The sequence below is a fragment of the Diachasmimorpha longicaudata genome, chromosome 5 (genome assembly GCF_034640455.1).
Source record: "Diachasmimorpha longicaudata isolate KC_UGA_2023 chromosome 5, iyDiaLong2, whole genome shotgun sequence".
Lineage (NCBI taxonomy): Eukaryota > Metazoa > Arthropoda > Insecta > Hymenoptera > Braconidae > Diachasmimorpha > Diachasmimorpha longicaudata.
The window spans coordinates 4,666,756-4,689,387 of record NC_087229.1 but is presented as its reverse complement, the minus strand read 5'-3'; the positions used below and the strand labels follow the sequence as shown (position 1 = coordinate 4,689,387).

Sequence of the window (22,632 nt, the reverse complement as noted above, 5' to 3'; positions counted from 1 at the left end):
ACATCTACCCTGGACAGTCTCTCTCGTTGAGAAGTACTTTGGGGACACCTGCTGTTGTTTCAGTTACTCCGTTTGTTCATGGAAAAGATTTTGATGAAGGTTCGGCCCAGTTGTACATTGGCAAATGGAAGAAACGAGTGGTGAGATGAGGGGTTAGGCCAGACAGAGTCACCGTGTGTTTACAGAAGCCAAACTCTTGCGGTGGTACGTACCATCTGGGCACCAATAGCGTTGTTACACTCGACTCTCCACTCCTGTATACGGATAACACTTTCAACCCCAATTGTAAACCAAATCCCAGTGTTGCCGGTGCCGATCAGCCTCCATTACTCATTCTACTGTCCCTTCAATTCTCTGCTCTGCCTTTTACGGAGGGCTTAGGGAGGAATAAATTATTTTGTGATTGTAAGGAGAGAAAACTTTGACGGAAAATTTGGTAATCGGAGGAAGTGTCATTAGGAGAAAAATGACAAAACGAAGGCCAAAAATTTCAGGGAAAGAAATTTTTGGATAAAAATTTGCCCTTTAGAGGGCGAAACGTGGGACGAAATGACAATCAATCACTTTTTGGGTCAAGTTTTAGTGGGAAAATTAGACTGGGGCGGCTAATTTTTGTGGTAGAAGTAACACTCATCCCTCATTTCACCCCCTGGAGGTCTGACTTTTACTTAATATTTCTTTCCATGCAGATGATCATCACTGAGCTTTTACGGAAGGAACGGTAATTTTTCTCTTGTGATAGAGGACGACCGGCACGACGATAGTTCTACTAGTTTTAAATTACCCACCATAAATGTCAGCCAATGAGGAATAGGTGTGACAGAACTGCAATAGTTTCGATTCGAGATTTGGGAGTATACATGTGCTTTTTAAGATGTGATAATGAAAAATATTGAAGGCCACTTCGTGAGTTTTCCCTGAGCGATTACTTTTCGGATTCTAATTTTGCTTCTGGATTACAATCTTTCCCATTTTTGTGGGATGATTTGGAGATATCACATAATCGAGGGACTCTCTCATCCAGAGAAATATTTATCCCGCGGTAATTTCATAAATAACTGCGGTATGAGAGAGCAAAACCAGCGACATTGAGCCCGGAGGACACACGCGCAAGTATCACGAACGTACCCGGTGTTTCCATGTCACGACAACGGGGCATTTTTTTTTTTATCTCCAAACCACATATGAAAACACCACACGTTGATACCAACCTCACGGGCCAGTGCGATAAATCCACACTGTGGAATTTAAGTGCGAACAAATTTGTATTTGCACGGTTACACGCTCAAACGGGCTTGAAATCCCGTAAATGGCCTTACAACCCAAGGCATCACGCGTGTGCACACGCTGGGTTTTACACTGGGTGAGTGTAATTAATAGCTCAACGTTTTATCCTACGTGATGCAGAAAATTCTTAAATAATTTTTTTCAACTTTTATTAACGGAAATTTGCAAATTTGAAATTATAATATTTATTGTCGCGAAGGAATTCAATGAAAAAATGGAATTTCGCGCGTAAATTTTGTAGTTGTTAGAAAGAAAAGAAGAATTTGTTAATGGTAAAAAAGTGATTCTTATGGTCAAGTAAAATTGAATTGTTTCAATTCACATTTTATCCTCAAAATTGTAACATACTCTGAAATATTCTGAAACATTTAAATGTGAAGAGCCCTCAAGTTGATTTCTTTAAATGAACCATTTGAGAAAAATTCAAATGCAATTTACACATATATTTAAAACAATTTAATATTTGTGAAGTACGTAATTTATTGTTAAATATTTTTATGTGATATATGTCCTTATGTTTTACGTAAAGGAATTTGCCAAAAAATTTCTAATCTAATCTAAAAAATAAAAATTTGCAATCCCTATATTAATGAAATGATGAATAACAAAAACCCCAGATAATTTTTGAAAAATTATTAAATTATTAAAAAACCAGCTGGATTTCCAATGAATGCTCTTAATTACACACAAAGTGCTGAAGCGCCTGCGATTGTTCGAATAATTTTCAGACAATTTTTTTAATTTCAGGGGAAATTGCTAGTGCATTTGACATTTCTGGAAAAAATGTGTCACAGAAAAAAACATAAATTTGGAAAAAAGGGGAAGTACAACGGGAATTGTCGAACGCCAACTGCCACGAGAGAGCCTGTAACGCGATACAACCGTAATTCACGTTGGTTTTACGCTTTATGCGACAACACCGAGCATACGTGTACTCTCTCACTCATACTGGTATATTTAAACGTCTAGGTTGAATGCCAGGGTGCATGTGTGGTGGAGAGCCTGGATGGTGTATAGCGATAGCCCACGGGACAAAACCTTTGCGTTCTCGAGAGCACGGGCTTGATGGACGCCTGGCCGGTATTGGATTAAACGCCGTAGCAAAAAAAAGAGCAAAATGAAAATAAATAGAAAAAGATATTAAAAAATAAAAATGACGGAGGACAAGGAAATGGAGGAAACGAAAGTGGGAACGAGACGAATGTTTTCCAATTTTTTCGTTTCTCCTTCATTCCAATTGTGATAACAAAATTACTTACTTACGGATCGATATAACTAATGGTGAATCATCTAATGTTATCAATTTTTCATATTGAACAAATCTCAATGATCTGAAAACATAAATCGAGCGTAAAAATTATGAAGCTGTCAGATCCATTTCACGAAATGCCGACTATATTTGCGCAACAATTTTTTTTATTCCTCCAAATTTACAACATAATAAAACCAATTATCTAAAATTTTCATTACACTTGGAAACATTTATTAACTCACGGCTCCACAATTCAAAATTGAATCCTAAAAGCCTGCCATAAAAATAAAATTTCAATTCAATCATTCCCTAAAAATAGTCAACTCAGTAAAATATGAAAAGTTCTTCGAAAAAAAAACGTGAGAACGTCCCCGAAAATCAAAATAACATCATAAAATTCCCGAAAATTTCCCGCACCCCAAGAAGCATCAGACGACAAACGAAAGAAGTCGAGCTGATAAACTTAGCAAAAAAAGAATCTGAAAAAAGTTCTCAGCGAAAAGAAAGAAGAGATTGGAAGACTCGGGGGGTAGGGAAAAAAAACCTGAAAAAAGGAAGCTGAGGGGCGGGGGGAGGGGATAGAAAAATAGAGAAGATCTAGAATAAAGGCATTGTATCGTTTATTTCTCCTTTTTTCGCATTTTCGCTCAGTGGAGTGATAGGGCAAGGAGGGAGGAGGATGGAGAGGACAGCGGGAGGGGTAGTGAATGCTGGAGGGGTAGATGGAGGTGGCAGTTGGGCGGATAGCCGGGGGGTGGTGGGCCAACGTCTGTCTGTTGGCTGCCAGCGAGCCAGTCAATCATTACGGGGGACGCATGCGCCACTAACTCGCCCACTTCTCCAGTTTTCAACCCTCCAACAATCCCCCCGCCTCACCCTCACCCCTCCGCCCCCTCCCATTTCGCTCCCGCTTCAGCCCCGTTCGGCTCGACTCACACGATGCCTCTTCCCTTCATTTTCCCTCAGTCGTGAGCTCGCAACCCCTTGCAGGCAACGCTCCTCTCTCCCTCCCTCCCTCTCTCTCTCTCTCTCACCCTGCCGCCGCCCATTCTGCATATTTAAGCGAGCTGTCTTGCTGTGCAGTCGTTATAACCCACCCACGTTTCACTTGTGCGTATATAGGCTCCTCTGGTTCAAGCGGGTTTGCATGGAACTCAGAGGAACGGAATGGAACGGAACGAGAATGCTCGGAGTTGTGGGGAAATGCTAGACACTTTCCACTTAAATGTACTGTTGTATCATTCAAGGACTGTTACTACTTTCTTCATGATGAGGTTTAAACATTCAGGGTCTTCCCGGTCTTACTCTATCCGTACTTTTCCACTGATGGTTGTTTTTTGGACAGTTAAGAATTATCTTGAACGTGAATTTTGATAAACTTGATAAATGGTTTTATTTGTTTTTCAATTTTTATTCAGAGGGACATGACAGGGTTTTGGTTCTGGAGTTTCGGAGAAATTATTTGATAAGTTGTTAGGTAACAGGAGCATTGATATTGATTAGAGTGGAAATGGGTGACATTGAAAATTTGGAGAATCATCGTGCTCATTAGACTTATTAGTGAGTTATTGAGGGGGAAGCTAGAGAGATTCTTCGACAAGGCTTCACTCATTCGCTTGAATAATTCAATTGTTCATCATTTATTATGTATTACAAAGATATTTAGATGGTTACTGCGATTTGACTGGATAAACAATCAGAGAACAGGAGGAGGTAATTAAAATTATGTAACAGAAAATGGGATTTAATGCAACTAATATTTTCTTTGGTTTAAGTAAAAGTGAGTGAGTATTGGAGCCTTTTTGGTCAATTTTCCGAGGAATTTTTATTTAATTTAATGTTTGTTCATTTTACTGATCCATGAACTATTCCTCGAAAATGTGAAAATATTTAAAAAACGTGTTCTTACGGTAATGTTACTTCTTAATTATTCTCACATCAATCATTTCTTTCTCTTGAATAATTCAATTTAACCTCTCCCTACGCTGCTTCATTTTAATTTTCAATCCTCATTATTCCGGAAGTATTCACATGATCATTTCCATTCCAAATGAAAATAAGTTCTCAATTACTTTTGAATAATTATTCAATATTTAAATAATTGCATTTTCATGTCGTAATGTATTCTCGTATGAATGATGATACATATATTAAAATGCCTATCATAATGGAATTTCAATGGAATTAATTAGTTTTTCGCAAAATAGTGTGTTCATGAAAGCTTAATTTAGCCGGATCTCCCGCTGTTTTTGTTGCGTCACCGTGAGATAGTCCAATAAATAATCAGAAAGCAGCTGAATTTTTCAGTGGGTAATCGTTTAATTACCGGGGATGATAGTTACTCAACTGCCGATGTTTCAATGAGGAGAAGTTAATGATTGGGGAAATTTAATAGCTGTAGTTACCTTTAAATACCTGGTCCGACTAATTCCCGGCTATTTCCACTTCCTGGGCTGATGAACTCGTGTTTCCTTGAATTCGTAAAATCATTTCATTGATAACCGATAATCTGACGTTCATCTCCAGTAATTTATGCTCATGGAAATATCTCGGATGAATTATGAATCGACCCGTTGAGAATTCAATCAGTCATTTAGTCTATAATTGTAGGAAATAGAATATTTCGATGCAAACGCGACGGCGTGGCATAGAAATTTTATTGGGAGAAATTCGTTGTTTTTTCCTTGTTTCTCTCAAAATTTGATCAAACTCCTCAGAAATATCACAATTTATATTAAAATTTACCAGATTTCTACTACATTTTTCCCTCTATTTATTTGCAAATTTTCTAGCACTTATCTCTCACTGCTTTCCAAATTTTCCAAAAAATTCCGAAAATTTACAAAAATTAGTTCCAGCAACTTAAATTTTTTTCAACCGATGAGTTCTCATTTTTCCCAATTCTCCTACTGTAAATACTATATTTAAAAAAAAAGAAATTTCATAGAAAGTTTTTCACAAAGTATTAATCACAGCATCCTAGTGCCTGTTACTCAATTTCTCCTTCAACTAACATTCCCTGTAACGTTCAAAATTTGGTGTTCCTGCCATACAAACTGCTGTCAGAAACTTACCACCCCTCTTGCCCTACCCTAGCGACTGGAAAGTCCCACTTATTCCGGGATTAATCCACTCGTTTTTTTCAATGCCCAGTTTGCCCCTAAAAAATACCTAAAAAATAAAAAATGAATTTTTAATAAAAAAAATCTTCCCCTGAATGTTCTGGATTCATCCCTTAATTCAGCATTATCCTCAGGCGCCCCCATACAAACCCGTGAAAACGCGGAACCTCCGTTTCGCGAGGTGCGCATACTCCACCGCGGAAAAGGGAGAAATTCGCTATAAGAACAGCAGAGGGTGGTTCGAGGGGGTGGCAGTAGCGCGGGGCACCCCTCGCTCGGCTCGGCTCCGCTCGGCTCACAAGCGTAGAGGGGATATACCCCCCACCCCCCCTCAGGAGTAACCATGGATACTGCGCTCGCGCCTTGACATTGACAAATGGCCAGTCGAGGGTGAGCCGAACAGCGGTGCTTTTACATATGCAGGGACACCCATTTGTCCATTCGTGGGGTTGTGCAGAGAGGAGAGCCTGACTCTCACTTGATTCTCCTCCAGTGTCCGTATCCAGACACATTTGAGCACAGCCCTCCTGTCCGCGCTCAGCCAAGTCTTACCCTTAAATTTCCAGTATCTGTCTCACTCCTTTATGTACCACCAGGTACATGGGCTTTATGTACTATGGATAATTGTGATGTGCAGCCATTCCTCCGTCAGGGTGACATGCCATCGTCCGTTGGCTATGGTCGGCGGACGGAGAAACGTCGGTTGGCTAATGATTGAATAATAATTTTTGAATTATAATGATAATGATTTTTGAGTTATTGAAATATTTTGAGGAAATTGTTAATTATTTTCTGGTTATTTTATACCATTTACATTTTTTAGGTGCAGTGGAGATAATTCCCGAATAGGAAAATATCGGTCTTGGGAAATCTTCAGAGGAATCTCTGTGAGATTGCTTCGAAGAGCTTTTGGGGGCCCAAAAGCAGCTCCAGGAGATAAAGTCCTCCAGGGACTACTTTTGAGGATAAATGATTTATTGTAAGAATAAATGGTCTTCCGAAGATCTGAAGGAGAAATCGTCTCCGGGAGAATTTGTCTTCTGATCTTTTTGGGTCAACAAATTTTCTATTTTCATTATTAATTAATCTACAATAATCGATACTGTGCAATTGAGTGAGGAAATAACCGGGGAATAATCAATTGGTGCGGTAATAGTCTGAAATTATTTTTGGTTAAGCGATGAATAATGACAGTTGATACAGATCATGATATAATGATGATCAACAAGTTTTTTACAGAAATTCGGCCGTTGGAAATCTCTTAAGAGGAAAGATTCTATTTGTTGATTTTCGTTGTCACCGATCTTTTTTGTGGACAAGAGAGAGAGAAAAATGAGGCATAATAATGCAACGTTATAATGGTGTCCCATGAGGATAAGCAATACCCCTCGCGGGCCCAGTATTCCCGTAACACCCTTATATACCAGTGGTGTATTAAACCAAAGTGAGACTACAACTGTCTTTCTCTTGTTGCCAAAGTGGCCACTCCCTCGTGCCGCCTCTAATATCTCATTACTGCGCCACCAGTCTCAGTCCCGAAGCCATTACGAGATTGTTTGCTAGTAGGCATCGGGTACGCGTGATATATCGCCTCTCTCCCACGATACGTTCAATTTTACGACGACTACTGTCTTTCACTCGAAAAAAATGTTTTCCCTCTTTGTTTTTTAGCCCTCTCTGGTCTTTCGGGGTCAGAGATTTTTTTGAAAAATTCTACTGCTCGCGCAGGAGAAAAGGACCCGCACTGACAGCCAAGAAAAAATTCCAGTGCTGTTATTCAAGAGAAATTCATACAAAAATTGCCAGACGTTCTGAGCAATTTTATCTCAACAGTTAACTAGAATTTGTTATAGCCAGTGGTCTCTGATTATTTTCCGTTAGTAGAATTTTTCTAGAAAATTTCTCTCTGTGCAAACCACCGATCTTTCCTGTAATTCTTTAGCGAAATTTCGTCGCTGAGAGTATTACGTGGGTTTTTTAGTTTTTTGAGATATCTATTTGTGACGGCTCAGAATGCAGAAAATATTCCTCATCCTATAAATGAATAAAAAATGGAACGAGGGATGTCAATGAAATGCACTCAGGCCCTAATTAATTATGAATTTTAATAGGTCTATTCAATTATGATACATTGACTTTTACGTCTCGCCATTCGTGTTCTTCACCGATATTAAAATTTCACCTAACTGTCACTGTCAGTACGTTCTCACCAGTCTTGTCCACCTCTCTTGTATCAATCGACTTTTCATGACAAATAAAATCCCACATAATATTCATCGATTCCTCACTTTCTACCAGATTTCTCTTATTCGTCGTTCCCCATTATTTTTCATAATCCATTCCCTCCTCAACATTCGAATCGACGAATTCTCGAATTGAAAAATTTTTATCTGCCAAATATTTTTGGAAAACATCCAGAAGAATTGGCACAACATCATCCGAAAATCTTTCTGATAACAAACATTTTTGAAATGAAGTTCTTTAACAATATTTTTCAATGTAAAATTTAGATTCTGATTCCCAAAATCATTGGATGATTCTTCTCAAGATTTCTAGAACATCGTCTCCAGATAAAAATTTTTCTACCCAAAATCTTTACTTCTCCCTTGATTTCATTGATTTGTATTTGATTCGAATAAACTGATAATGATTTTTTATGATCGTTATCTGTACGCCCAAAGTCCCTGGAACAGTCCAAAATAATTGGTGTCTTTTGACTTGATTCTCGACTTGCACAACTAACAAGATCCATTTCCATGGAATACCCATCAACGGTAATTGGCACCTTCTATCCATGCAGCCCACCCCTCTTTTATACCAAAACCTATCATATTTCAAGCCCTCGGTTACAAGAGACAGAGAACGAAGGTGCCGGGGAGTTGGGTGGATCTCTCGTTGAATGTTGCGTGTTTCGTACGAGCAAAATGCCCGTTTTATACAGCCTCTGACACCCTTTAGGACATACGTAGGGTGGGGTACTTCACAAAACGAGGATAACAAAGACCAGAAACCATTCGACGACTCACTAACAACCCCCTCCCCTCCTCCCTCCTCACCCTTCTGAAACTCCCTGCGCCCACACTAAAGCTACACAAGATATTTTCTGACATGAAACGTGTTGCTGTTGCCGTTTATTTCATTGGAGCCCTTTTTTTCATCGCGCCGTTGGATTTTTTTTACATGGTTTTGTCGTGGAAAATGTTGCTCTTTTCAATATTTTCGGACCGAAATTTTCGTTGATAACAATTCTACTTTGTCGCCATTATTGCGGGAGCTATGGACTTCAGGACAATGAAGAAATTTTGTTTGTACTGCAGGAATTTGTACGATAAATGTTTTTTATTTTATTTAAAAATATCTATGAGAATAAAAAGTGGAAACAAATGTATGAATGATTTTGTGGAAAAAATAATACATATAAACAGTGGTGTTATGGATGATTTTTATTTTGCTTCCATCAGACAAGTAGAAACATCCTCGGGAAATTAACAAAAGAAAACACCAGAAAACATCAGAATTTTGATGTCAATCATCTCGCCACCCATTCACTTTAGGAGAGAATGTCGCAAGACATTTGTTACGCGAAATTTCATCAGTTACAGAAAATGTTTTTTGACGTATTCTCCTAAAATGGTTCGTTCTCCAGATATGTTCAAAAATTAAAAAATGAAAAAAACGAATGAGTGATGTCACAGAAAAAATAATGCACGTGTTTATTAGCATTTTGGTTGATTTTTATTTTGCTCCCATCAGGCAAGTAGAAGTATCCTCGGTAAATTTACAAAGCAGAACACAATGAGAAATGTTTTGAATATTTTTTTTCTTTAATTTATTTGCCATTCTTTACTTAGGTGTCAATAGTCATCAATGCGCAAACAGTGGAAAAAATCTGATTCCATACCGATACAATAAATTTTAGCTTATTATACATCATCATTATCATTATCATTTATCATTATGATGAACGTCATAATCATATTATCATCATTCATAATTATACAATAATTATTATACATTACTCTCTCAAGTTTCATCATCCTCTCTCTCCCTCTCAAGCAAGTTCATTTATTCCAGTTTTGTTTTTATCTATTTTTTTTTGTCATCAAGATTCTTCCCCTTCACAGTATCAGTCATTCGCAGTGAAACACTTGTTCACACATTCACACCCACACGCACGTACGCACAACAGTATCATCCAATCATCTGTTTATTTTTTTTCATCATTTTTAAAATCATTTCTTCTCGTATCGCGGCGCATAAAAACTCGGATTTAATTCATCAATCATCTGTTTAGATTTAAAATCCTCTAACACGATTATTACTTAGATACCTTAACTGTTACTTCGTATACATTTTTTAAGGCGATGATTCAATCGAATGAACTCATTTCATAAACGAACAGCCAATGCGTCGAATCGCGTCATGTGCTCATTGTACATTGAAAAAAAATTTCAACGATAAAAATATAATCTCGATTAAATTATCGAAATTATGCTACCGTGTTCTCACGCTTGTTAACGCACTATCCCAGTCCCTGATTCGTGATTAGCAAATTTCTGATAGGAACGCAATGCACGAAACGAATGATAATTTTACATCACTGTTGGCTACAGCAACGGTAACTGGTTCCAGTCATGATTAATGATATCAAAATAATCAGCTAGATGTTTGAGTCACGCTTCGTCACACCCGTTATCATGTTGAATCGATTTTACAACAAAATTAAATAATCTACTTATCAACAAATACAATTTCATTAAAATGAAAAATTTATCGATTCACGTGATAAAGGTGGGGACGATTGATCCGGGAAATTTCATCAGTACTTGTTGGTCAATGAATGCAAAAAAGGGAGAATCTCCAAAAAGAAAAGGAAAATTTAACTCTTTACAGAAAAAATGGAAAATTGAATATGAATTGAATAATTAGTAATTTTTATTGATCTATTAATTTGTTCTGTGGGAAAAACATCTCGCTGATTGGTAAATATTTTTTCAATGCAAATCGAGAGACACGAAACAGACGATTCTAACGCCAGTTAATCAAGATGATGAATGGTAGACATTTGCACCTGAGTCTTTCGGTATACGTGGGTGTTTTTATTTATTTTGTTTAAACTTTTTGTTTCAGTATACTAGGACATCGATGGGCTCTGGCTCGAGACATGTCAGAAAGATTGACGTATCGAGTAGTGGACAAAAATCCTGATGTAAATAAAAATTATGTCTGTCGATTATGAATAAAAACTCGATGAGCCAAAGCCGTCGATTTTGAACATTTAAAATTCACGTTTAATCAGATGAGTGAAGGGACATATTTGTACATCCTTATCGATGAAAAAGACCGCAACTAGTGGTTCATATCGACGACGAGTGGACGAATGAAATGTCTACTAACATTTCACCGGACATACCACAGTCCTGCGGACATTCTACGCGTCAAAAAATTAGTCTTTCTATTAATTTTTGTTATCACTCGACAGAATTAACATTTCATGTCTGATGAATCCTTCACTCACTGGAAATTCTAAAAATACATTTTCACGTATGCATTTACCTGTATTTAATTTCTTCTCGTATATCCAGAGTGATTGTGCTTCCTCATATCCCATAAGAAAAATGAAGAATGTCTCGTCATTGATATATCCTTCCCACGTATGTTTCATGTAAATAACTAAGTTTCAATCGAAGATTCAAGTGTTTCAATTCAACAATAATATCATTTCTGTGATAATCCCTCCGTTAAATTGTCTTTTACGTATATGAAGGACGCGCGCGCGATAATTACCTCGATATAGAAATATATAATTACCCTTTCGTGGGAGTGTTGGGAGGAGAGGGGAGTGAATAAAGGGACGAAACAATGACAAATAATTATCATGTGTATTAAAAAATCATGGAAGAAGGAACGGATTCAGTCGAAGGTGGGATGTGGACGTCTGTAACTGGAGAAAAAAAAATTTCGTCGAATGAATTTTTAAAAAAAGTTCGAACGAGAGGGATGTCAACGAAATACTTTCAGGCCCTAATTATCTAAAAATTCGAATATACCTATTTAGTTATGATACATTGCCTTTCCCGTCTCTCCAATCTCGTCCTTCATCCGGATTAAAATTTTACCTGTCATTTTTTTTGTACGTTTTCACTGTTTTTTTCTTTCCACTCGCTCTTGTATTAGTCTTGTCCACACGAGAAAAAAAAACTCCCAAATAATTTTCATTAATCTCTCACTTTCTCATCCATTCGCACCGTTGAAATCTCTCACGCTTCTTCCCATTATAATGTTTTCCATTATTTTTTCTCCCCATTTTTTCCGAAAAAAATCATCCCTTTCTCAATTTTCAATTACCTATTTATACACAATATATTATAGTAAATTGTTATTATTAATTTTTAATTATTACTAGGACGAGTGGTAGCCTCTGTTCGCCCGTCTGTGCTTCCCTCACTGTCATATCTCCCCAATTTTTCGCAAATCAATGAACAAATTCAGAATACCAATCCTTAACTGGTCACGACTGTTGATTTACTGACTATTGAGTCACTAAACTGAATCCTGTTGATGAATTCAAATGGCGAATGACAGTGAGGAGACTATTATACATGTATTCCTTCATTACTTCGGTTGGTTTTATTAAATTTAAATTTAATAATAATTAAGAACTGTACAAATTTTTAATGTCTCCTAAGTCGAGAAAATGTCGACGCCTGCGGGTATCTGGTCACACACAAACTGAATTTTTATACTCGCAATTGATTTAAATCCATTGATTTCGACTGATGAAATTTTTATAAATTCATCACTTTATTCTGCAAAAGTATCCTCAACCCTTTTCAAGGGGTTTCGAATTATTAAAGTCACTGAGCGCAGACTTTTCTCATATTTAATGTCTTGCGGAACACCAGGTAATGTACATGCCCGCTAATTTAACTATCACTATATTTCAATTACATAGTCCCTCTCTCGTTTATTTTTTCGTCGATTGCGATTGTATTAAAATTTAACATTTATATCTCAATCACTACAATATTACACCGCAATATTTGTACAAAGAACAATCACATGAATTTATTTTTTTATTTATTCTTTTTAGTTCTCGATTTCTTTTTCGTTCCAACGAGCAAATATACATTTTTTCCTTTCACTTTCCTGTCAAAATCCTTTGGCCGCGTTTTTGAATTTTTCTCTCCTCGATGATTTTTTTTTCTCGCTCTTGCTCGTTATTAAGCTTTTTAGGGGTTCACGGGGTTTTCATTGGGTCGTTGAGTGCATCATCACGCTGAAAGGACGGGCGTTCGAGTCACTGGAGCGGGGAGGGACACTGGCCATCACCACTTCCGGGACTGGAGATTCATTCGCGATTTTTCCGCGAGTTCTCGGGATGGATATACTCCAGGTCCGAGACGTGTGTCGTTTCTGCGAGATCTGTGGATGCTCCTTTTTATTTTTAGGATCTTTCAGGGCTCGTGGGGTCCGTGGACACCTTCAGCCGCAGGTTATACTGCACCATTTGTCTAGGCTTTTAGCTGGAACAGGTGAAAATTGCCGGGTTCAGGTTAATTGGAGGAAATTGAAAGCGAGACGCGCGATTAATTTTAAGGGCCATGAAATGCCCATATTTTTTTTCAAAAAATTCCTCTAGTGAAAAAGGCAATGTGTATGTATATATCCATAGATACTTGTATATAATTATTTAATATAATTCCTATTGAAAAATTGTTGTATCAAATTGAATAATTGGTAACACCTCATTCCCGAAAGTCCGTTTATCTAGTTGCGTGAAAAAATATATCCTCAATCCATAAATTCTGTCAATCAAATCTCTTCTCTCAACTTTTCATTGAACGATGTAATCCGCAAATAGTGGAATTCCCAGAGCAATTTATTCATTTCACAATTAAAAAAAATTGAAATCGAATCGAAAAGTGAAACTATAGAACTGTTCATTAAAATCTACTGAAAAATAATCGTACAGTAGAATATTATATATGGCTCCGTAAAATAGTCAGGATTCCACCAGAAAGGACCGACAATTTTAAACTTTTAATTGAATAAAATAATTAATGATGAAATTTACCCTTATAAGTGGTGTCCATAATATTCAGGTGGATAATGATACTGGTTGTGGAAGGTTGGATCACCAGGGGGCCGGTGCATCATGCTGGCTGCTTGTCCGTCCATCATGTAGCCCATCGTCGCGTCCGGACTGTATGCACCGCTTGGACCTGCGGACAATGGCGGAAACACTACACGTTACTACGGTTAGAACTCTGTTCCGTAATTGGCAGACGACAACTGGACAAGCACGTCGAGTCTTCCCCTCTACAATATCCCATTTACAGTACATGGGCATTTCCCCAAGTTTTCTCGAATATCACTTGATCGATGGTCATCGATAGCCAGTGATTTATTCTCGATGAAGACTCGAAGTGCTGTGTTTTTGTGTTTTTCAGGGGATAATTTCCATTTTTCGCGAATTTCCCGAATTAATCGCGGAATTTTCATTCACAATTCCTAACAAGAGGTGGATTTAGATACATTCTGTCTTGATACTGTCTCCTGACGGCTCCACTAAAAGCCAGAATTCTGAATTTTTCAATCAATAAAAAAAATTATCAATCATTCACTCGAAATTATTATTTTTTCAACTTCAGACATTAATCTCTTAATTATTACCTGATAAATTGAAAAATTGTGTTATTTGGAATTTTTATTGGAAGTCTTTGGCCAACCATTTTTTGGAAATCATAAGATTTTTAAAAATTTACATTCCCACAGTCGAAAAATCACAGCCTTAGAAATATTTTTCAGAAACATTTAAACGAAAAATTCCTGCAAAATATTCCAAAGATGTTATCCACCGCAGGCATTTGAAAAATGAATTTTCACTAATTTCTTGAATATTGTTTCCGAAAACTTTGAGTCTGACCCCAAAGAAGTAGCTTTTTTCAATCGATTCTCCAGCCTGTCATCACCAGAGCGATAATGGAGCTCTCGCAAGTCCGCCAATGGCTAGAGTGGCTGAGTGAAGAGAGGAACGGGATCGGTGGAGGGAGAGGGGGGGGGGGATCAACGACTACCCCGGTAGTTTTAATGTTGGTATCTTAATGTATATTGCCTCGATAAATCAAGGGCACTGATTGCGTCCCACCCTATATCCACTTGGACGGAGCTTCCCCCCTCCGAATCCATTGCAAGGACTCCGATGCGAAAGAAAGATAGAGATATTTGGCCATTGTGCGAGTAAACCCAGCCTCCCCTCCCCCTCCCCCAGACTCATTCCATAGTTTCTTTCTTATGCTAAACTTCTACGGCGACCTCGATCAATCGCGATTGGCTTTTGCTTTTTTTTTCACTCGGTATTATCGATGAACGTTAATCTTCTGTACTTCTACGAATTTATATCCTCAAAGTGAGAGAAAAAGAATTCTGGAGGAAATTAAATCCGGAAAAAAATGGAAAGTTGAATGGGGTGACGGTAGTGGGTGGGTGTCCAGCCGCATTGAGATATAGGATTTTTTCGTGTGGAAGAGATGCCGTCAGGTGATTAAAATCGTAATTTTTTGTTGAATTGAAAGAAAAAAAAATTGAAAAATTCATAGGATTCTGCTAACGGGTATACAAAATTTTGTGACTATCGAAGATGATTCCGAAATCAGAAGAAGATCCCGAAGATGATCAAAGAAGATTCTTTCAACAATTTTCTCCTGAGTTAAATTCAAAATATTTTCTGGGAATATGTTGTCCCTGGAAAATCTTCTAAAGGTATTTTTTTGGGTGACCAGAGAGATGTTTGGAGCGTCTTTTGATGATTGTTCTAACATTTCTGAAAAATCTTGAATGGAAAAAAAAATTCTACGAAGAAATTCAGCTACCAAAATCATTAAATACAATAGCTGACAACCTGTGGTAATAATTTATCGTCCCGATGTTAAAAATCATCTGTCACTCTTAATTTTTCATTAAAAATCATAATGCCAGTATTTTCCAAGAGATTCCAATCACGACCCGGGCGTTTCCTCATCGCAACAGTCGGTATTTCGCTGTCGGCATTTGTGAGAATAAAACGTGAAATAGAAAAAAGTACGTCGAGTAAAGGAAAAAGAAGAAGGAAAACGTAGCAACAACGAAGCGGAGAGTGCCGCGCGTTTTGCTTTACCCACGGGGCCGTGGCCGTAAATCACAATTATTGCGAACGTTCTCTCCCTTAAGAGTGTTTTTCAGGAGCGATCCAGTCGAGGTTAGTCCGAACTCTGGTCTCTCTCTCTCTCCCTTCTGAACCACCGAGAACACCATGCTCTGACTTTGTCCTAGGTCTCAGCGAAAAAGATTATAGATCCACGGGTGTTTGGGGTTTAGAAAAGTACGAGAGAGTTCAGATATCCTCGTGGAATGTTGCTCGGGATATTATGGCCACTCGGAGAGATATTCTCACTAACGAGGGATGCCCGCTTGGATTGTGATTAAATCGTGGTGCAACGCTGTGGGGAGTCTCCCGGTGCGGCAACAATGTGGGGAAATTGAGGAATACTCGGTGTCAGTCGTGTGGAGGAGACTAAAATCATAATAATATCGGGACCGTGGTGAGGGATGATAAATTCCGGATGAATAATTTTTTACCGTCAACATTGTCAACGAAAAGGATAAACTGTCTCTGGATTAGCGTGAGAGAAAAATGCAATTTTGACGATTAAATATTTTTCTGACAACAATTTAAAGCGGATTTTCTAATGGAAATTTCGGGCAATTGTTCCTCCAAAACAAATAAGACAGGTGAAACTATATTTTTCTCTCAGTGTATAAATTACCAAAAAAAAATCTCCAATTGTAGACAATTTCTTACTATAATATTCAAATCTTCAAAAGATTAAACAATTGCATCTTCAGAATTCTGTAAAATATTTTCTTAATACGACTTTAGAAAAAATATTCATGTGAAGTGATTGCTTATCAAACTATAGAATGTATCGGAAAATGACCTGAAAAAAATTCTGAAATTCTCCCTCGATGTCTTACACAACACTTCAATCCATCAACATTTATTTATTCAGACACCCTGAAGCTAGGGTCAATCGTTATAACCCAAAGTCACCCCAACGCAGTTTACACACGAGTTTCGTCAAGCGAGTTGAGGAAAAACAAGTTGTAATGCAATAAACTCACTGAAGGCATCAGTCCGGGTATCCGTTTTGTTGGGCTAGCTTTTTCCCGCTCATCCCATTTGCCTCCCCCCTCCCCCTATTTTTCCATCCCTCATATACGCCGTGGGACCCTTTGCACCGGATCTAGCCGGTGACTCGCGTACCTTCGTAATTTATTTAGAGGGTAAATGAGGCAGCCGTTAATTGCCGTCCGCTAAGCTGCGAGAAAGTGTACCGTCGGGGATGTTGTTATTGTCGGGGGGTCGAGGGGGTGAGATCGAGAAAGGGGAGTCATTTTCACGTTAGACTGGCCGTTACAGGGGGTATTTTCTACCCGAGAACGTGCCACAACGTTGAGAAGACTCTGAGGAACAATTCCCAGTTTATAAAAGGGGAGAGACAAAGCCAAAGATTCATCCCGACGAATCAAGAGTTACGGCTGCACCAGTGCCAGCTGGTCAATTCTGAAATGGATATTTATACTGTGTGGATGGAGGCCAGGGACCTCTTTGGGTGCATCGACTTCATATTTTATGGCAGGGGTGATTCGTCTTCCAAAGGAGAATGAATTGGCGAAGTTCAACGGTGTATTTAACCCAATTTTGGGGGATGGATGTGAATTATTTGGAAGATGTGAATTAGGTAGAAACTGAGATCGTCACGTCTTCATGGTACGTCAATTCTCTTGGCGATGGGGATGAAATTGAAAAGGAGGTGTGGAATTGTCAGGTGACAGGTTAGAATTTCGAGATTAGACCTTATATATATATTCTTTGAGAGAAGTTAGAGCGCACGAAATGGACTTTTAATCGGATGCATCATTAAAGATGATAAATTTGTGGTCACTGACGGTGGATCAACCAGAAAAGCTTGAAATTATAAATCAGAAGAGTGGGATTTCAAATTTCGGAGCAAATTACTCCGAATGATACCGGTTTTATCACTGTCAAGAAGGGACACTAAAAGGCGATAGAGTTCAGCGAAGAATCTAGTGTAGAACCAGATAAGTTGACAATATTTTTTACATAATAATAACTTTTTTTGTCAAAGAAGAACTCGCTTCTTCCTCCACAAGTGCGGTAAAGAGTGTTGACACACGCGGTGAGGGAATTTCAGTATAAATTCCTGTATCGTTTGGTAATTGTGTTGCATTTTGCATTTACTTGAGTGATCGAGAAAAATTCTCCAACAGTTAGTTAATTTTTCACAAGCCGTTAATAACTGTCACGCAATTGAAAAAGATTACTAAACGGTACGATAATTTGGCCCGAACAGTCAAAACCAAACATGATTACCAACGGTAGCGTAATTCTTACGAAAATATCATGCCAGATATGGGTTTTGTATACCAGAAAATCCCAATTTCAAAAATTATCAAATAGAAGATTTTGTTCCCGAATTCTTTCATTTTCTATGAATCCACAATCAATTATTAATTTTTCTCCTGGATCAATCTAATGAAATTACCCTCAAGATCTACAAATAGTAGTCAGCCTTCTGGTCTACAGTGAACGTTAGGAAATCCCTCTGGTGGTAGCGTTGAACACGAGAACAACATTAGTAGTAACTTATGGTTGTGGCCTGGCACTCTCGCTGAGGGAAAGAGACCAAGCGAGCGTGGAAGGTACAAGTAAACCGTGAGAGTAACGAATAAAGTAAAGGGGAGAAGTCTATACCGTATATATTCAGTGTTGCCAACCCAGGAGGTGTACCACCCTTAAACCTGACTGTGTGAGATTGTGGAATTCCTGGGGGAGAGGGATCCACATCCTGAACTTTCTCCGGCGACGACACACCGACTGCTTTGAGTTTTGCTTCTCTCTTCGGAGTTAACCGTGAAAGTTGCATTGTCCTCTCTTCTATGGCGGGAAACCTCGATGGAGGCGACCGCCATCACGGATACGGAAGCTTCGGGGATGAACTGTGAGTAAGTTCGGCGAGGAAAGAAAAGTAGGAGGAGAACGACGAAGACCGAAATGGGAGTTTCTTAACCACAAATAACCGAGATACATAGAATCTACTCTGAAAGTATCAGTTGTGATTATTACTCGAGGCTCTATGAAGTCATCAATCATTTATTTGTTTACTGTAGACTTTGAATATCTTGGACTAAGACTGTGAGAAATGGTCAGGAACGAGAAGTCAAATATCTTGTCCATCGGAGACCTTTCCCGCGTGGAAAACTTTCTGTCTGTTGAAAATCATTCTAGAAATATCCAGCAGAATCATCGAAAGATCCTTGGAAGACCTCCCTGGTGATTCCAAAAGATGCTCCAAGGTCATAAAAAAATATTTTTCTGGATCAAAGAATTTTTCAAAGAAGATTCTTCTAAAAAATTTAGGAAGACACCCGATTTGCCACTCGTTGTGATAAATAACCTCTGACGATCAAGGAATTGTTCGTAAGTAATTTTCCAGTGCCTTTCTACTATTAGGGAATAAGATAAGAAGAGGAACCTAGAGACAAAAGTCTAGTAACAAACCGTAGAACGACGACTAGAAGAGGAAGAAAGAAGGGAAGTTGTTTAAGCACAAGCAGCCATGATAGATATGAAGACTCTACCTAACAACCATCAGTTACCGGAGTTAGTTTCAGTAACCAACTTTCATCCCAGAGATTTGAAGGCATAACCATCGAGTTACTGCTGCCTCTGGCGACTCAAAATTGACGGTTTAATTAGGAGGGGAACGTTGTGATAAGGATACGTGGGCTGGAGCGTCGATGGGGTGTCTTCTAATTTGCCTCGGGCCATTGAATATCACGATTGGAGATAGAGAAATTCTTCATCATTCTTCATCCTGAATCGTTTGACATTAATTCCGAAACCCTTGATGGCAAAGGGGATGCAGAACCAAGAGGCACAACAGTTTCCCTTACTGCGTTTATGCGAGAAGTTGGGAGGGTGAAATGAGGACGTTTCTCGGTGAAACGGAAAACGGAAATGTGTAACGGAAACTTCAACAATTCCTCGATGAAACTATTGGTCATCCATGAATGCGATACAGGATGTGCCGGATATCATAATTCATATGGCAGGATTTTACCCTATTTTGCGAAATATTCATCCCTATCTTCACCATCATAACCAACTGCATTTCGTCAAAATCGTTGACTCGTAGAAACTGAATAAAATTGATAATTGAAACGGCGATGTCTCTCACGGGAATTTTCGTCCTTTTCATTTACCTCTCACAGTTTCATAGCCTCTTCCCTTGCGCTCTCCTTTTACCCCGTCATTCTCCTTGTGTACCTCTCTCGCGTGATATATAGCTCGTTGGAGGTCGATGACTTCCGCTATTTTTCTTCCACTGTCTCCAGCAAGCAACTTCCCTCTTCCTACTCAGCCCAGTCTCCAGCCGAGTCGGAGCATTCTTGTATCCCTTTCTACACGCCGAGCTTTTGGGATGAGAGTTTTTCCTTGTGTAAGGTATATTCAGTATAGGGTACATCGAGACAACGTGACGACCTGGTACACTCTACCCATCAACACTGACCACTTCCCTCAATGCAGACTGATAAATTTCAAAAAATTTCAAAGACGAGAATCTTCAGGACATTCAGAACACTCTTCATGACTTCACACATTATGAGACCAACAATTATTAGCTCTGTAATTCTCATTTCTCCACTTCTTCCTGGTGACGTTATCTGGTGGATAAAAAATTTCTACATTTATGGATGCAATGATCGTTGAATTGAAATGAATCTCAGAAGAATCGCTGGCATATTTTAACCCAATTCCTCATCCCCTCCTGCATTCAACTACAATCATCAACATTTTAGTTGCTTTTCTTTTTCCGAACCTTCTTTGGTCAATCACTAGTCACCATAAATACATCCAACTGGACATATATCGTGCATACGTACGTATATCTGACTGAAGTGAAAGTGAATTCAGTTCGAAAATCAAGTTGGCATCGGCAATGTCAAATAAAATCGCTAGTGGCTCTTTATAAGTTGACGCGATAAATAATTAATGGATTGAGATGAACCGCAGACGTATACGATGGAGGAAGGAGGGAACGCGAGTCCATAAACCACTTAATATTTATAAGGTATGGATCGTAGCATGCGTTTTATTATACGAGATACATTGGGAAAGAACGTGAGTGAAAGAGAGTGAGAGAATACCACTTCTTTCGTCTTATAATGTACGTATGGTATTTAGATATTTTAATTAACCGATTGGCTATAAATTATGGTAATTAAGAATGGAGGATGCGATTATACTGGAGTGAGATGGCATTCGGGGAGTCAAAAAAATTACGGTAAGAACGTTGAGATGATCTGCACCAATTGGATTTCGACAGCGATGGGAGCAGGATTGAATGTTGTATGGGTGTCTGTAGGAGGGGGGAGGGAGTATTATGACGAGCTACAAACTCTTCATATTCTCAATCGACATTCCTAAAAATTCTTCAACAAACAGATATTTTTCTACTCAAGAATCTTCAATGTTTGTCTCTTATCCCGGATTTTTTCAATCTACTGCCTTCCCCTTATCTACAAACAACTAACACTTTTTACATCATTTCATTGCTGATCCTGATGAGTAGTTCACAATTCCAAGACCATCAATAATTTCCTTTCGTCTACCCTCTGAGCCCAACCATTTTTCTTCACTTGAGATAATTTTTTTTTTCCCCAAATACTCATAGACGTAGAATTCAAAAGGGGAGAATATGGTCAGCGGTCAACTCACCCCCTGCCTCCCCCCTCATCGCTAGATGAGATAGACCATGCCATTACAGGAGTCCGATAAGATAGCCACCATCCTCTCCCCCGATGCCGGACGTGATCTTCGCTATGAAAAATCTCACTGTCGCTGAATTCATCGAGGGGTGAGTATTCACCATACCCAAGGTACACAGACGACATTGTCCAGTTGAGGGGTTGGTTGAGGATTTCTCCGGGGGTAAGAGAGGGCGGGGGGGGGGGGGGGGCTCTTATCTTCTCACGGCGATCGTGACCGTCCGAGACTCCATTTCCGCGGCCAAGGAACCCTGCCCCACCAATTTATATACTCCTAACGAGATGGCCACGGGGGCCTGGTGCTCGTTTACATGGACGATATCGGAGGATGCGATACTAAGACCCATCCACTTTCGGTGAAATCGATATTACAGTTGTATTTTCCTCAACTACGGGGCCATTCGCTCCATGTTCGTGGATGTGGTGAATTCAGTGATGGTACGTAAAATGAGATTTTTATTGACGGCTCGTGGATTTTGGGTTTTATGAGGCTCGTTTGGTGGCTTTTGAACAAATTCGATGGTGTCTTTTCATCGATGTACGGATTGTCCTGGAGATGAGGAGGAGGTGTAATTAATTGCTTGTTGTATTCACGTGTGAGAATTTGGAGTTTAAAGACCAATCGATTAGATCGGGGCAACATGACATGGAGGGGAGAGGATTGTGAACAAACGTCTTGAGAATGATGTCATGATGCAGATCTATTACCTCGGTGTGAATGCTTCGGGTAAGTAGATTGATACGATCAAGTCATTCCGGAGAAGATCCAATGGTCGGCAGATGCCGATGGGAGCTGGACGAGACTTCACCCGACACTGACTTTACTCTAATCAAACTGGAAATTGTTGGCACCGTCGCAATTTCATAATCTGTATCGATTTTTCTGAAGATCAAGACTCAGATGGAAAGTGATATCAGGTACAGAAGACCAGGATAAGTAAAGTCTAACAAGACAAATGAACCTGGAATCACATTTGAGACTAGAATAGTCCCAAGAATCTCCGGATTTTCGAAGTCCCAGGTGATGTCTTCACAGAGAAGTTTCATTGGATCTCATCGGGAGCCCTAATGGTGGTG

At 38.9% G+C, this 22,632-nt stretch overlaps 1 protein-coding gene across 3 annotated transcripts in view; it reads right to left on the bottom strand.

The window, feature by feature from the left end:
* Positions 1-9,464: 9,464 nt before the first annotated feature.
* Positions 9,465-22,632, bottom strand: part of LOC135162349 (homeobox protein homothorax) — a 291,410-nt gene continuing 278,242 nt past the window's right edge. For 2 of the 3 annotated variants that reach the window (XM_064120707.1, XM_064120708.1), the window contains 2 exons: positions 13,739-13,907; positions 9,465-13,187 (listed from right to left, as the gene is read on the bottom strand). In XM_064120707.1, coding sequence (XP_063976777.1) covers positions 13,741-13,907 — 167 coding nt within the window. In that variant the 3' untranslated portion in view covers positions 9,465-13,187; positions 13,739-13,740. The remainder of the gene's footprint in view (positions 13,188-13,738; positions 13,908-22,632) is intronic. The other variant, XM_064120709.1, reaches the window with a different exon arrangement.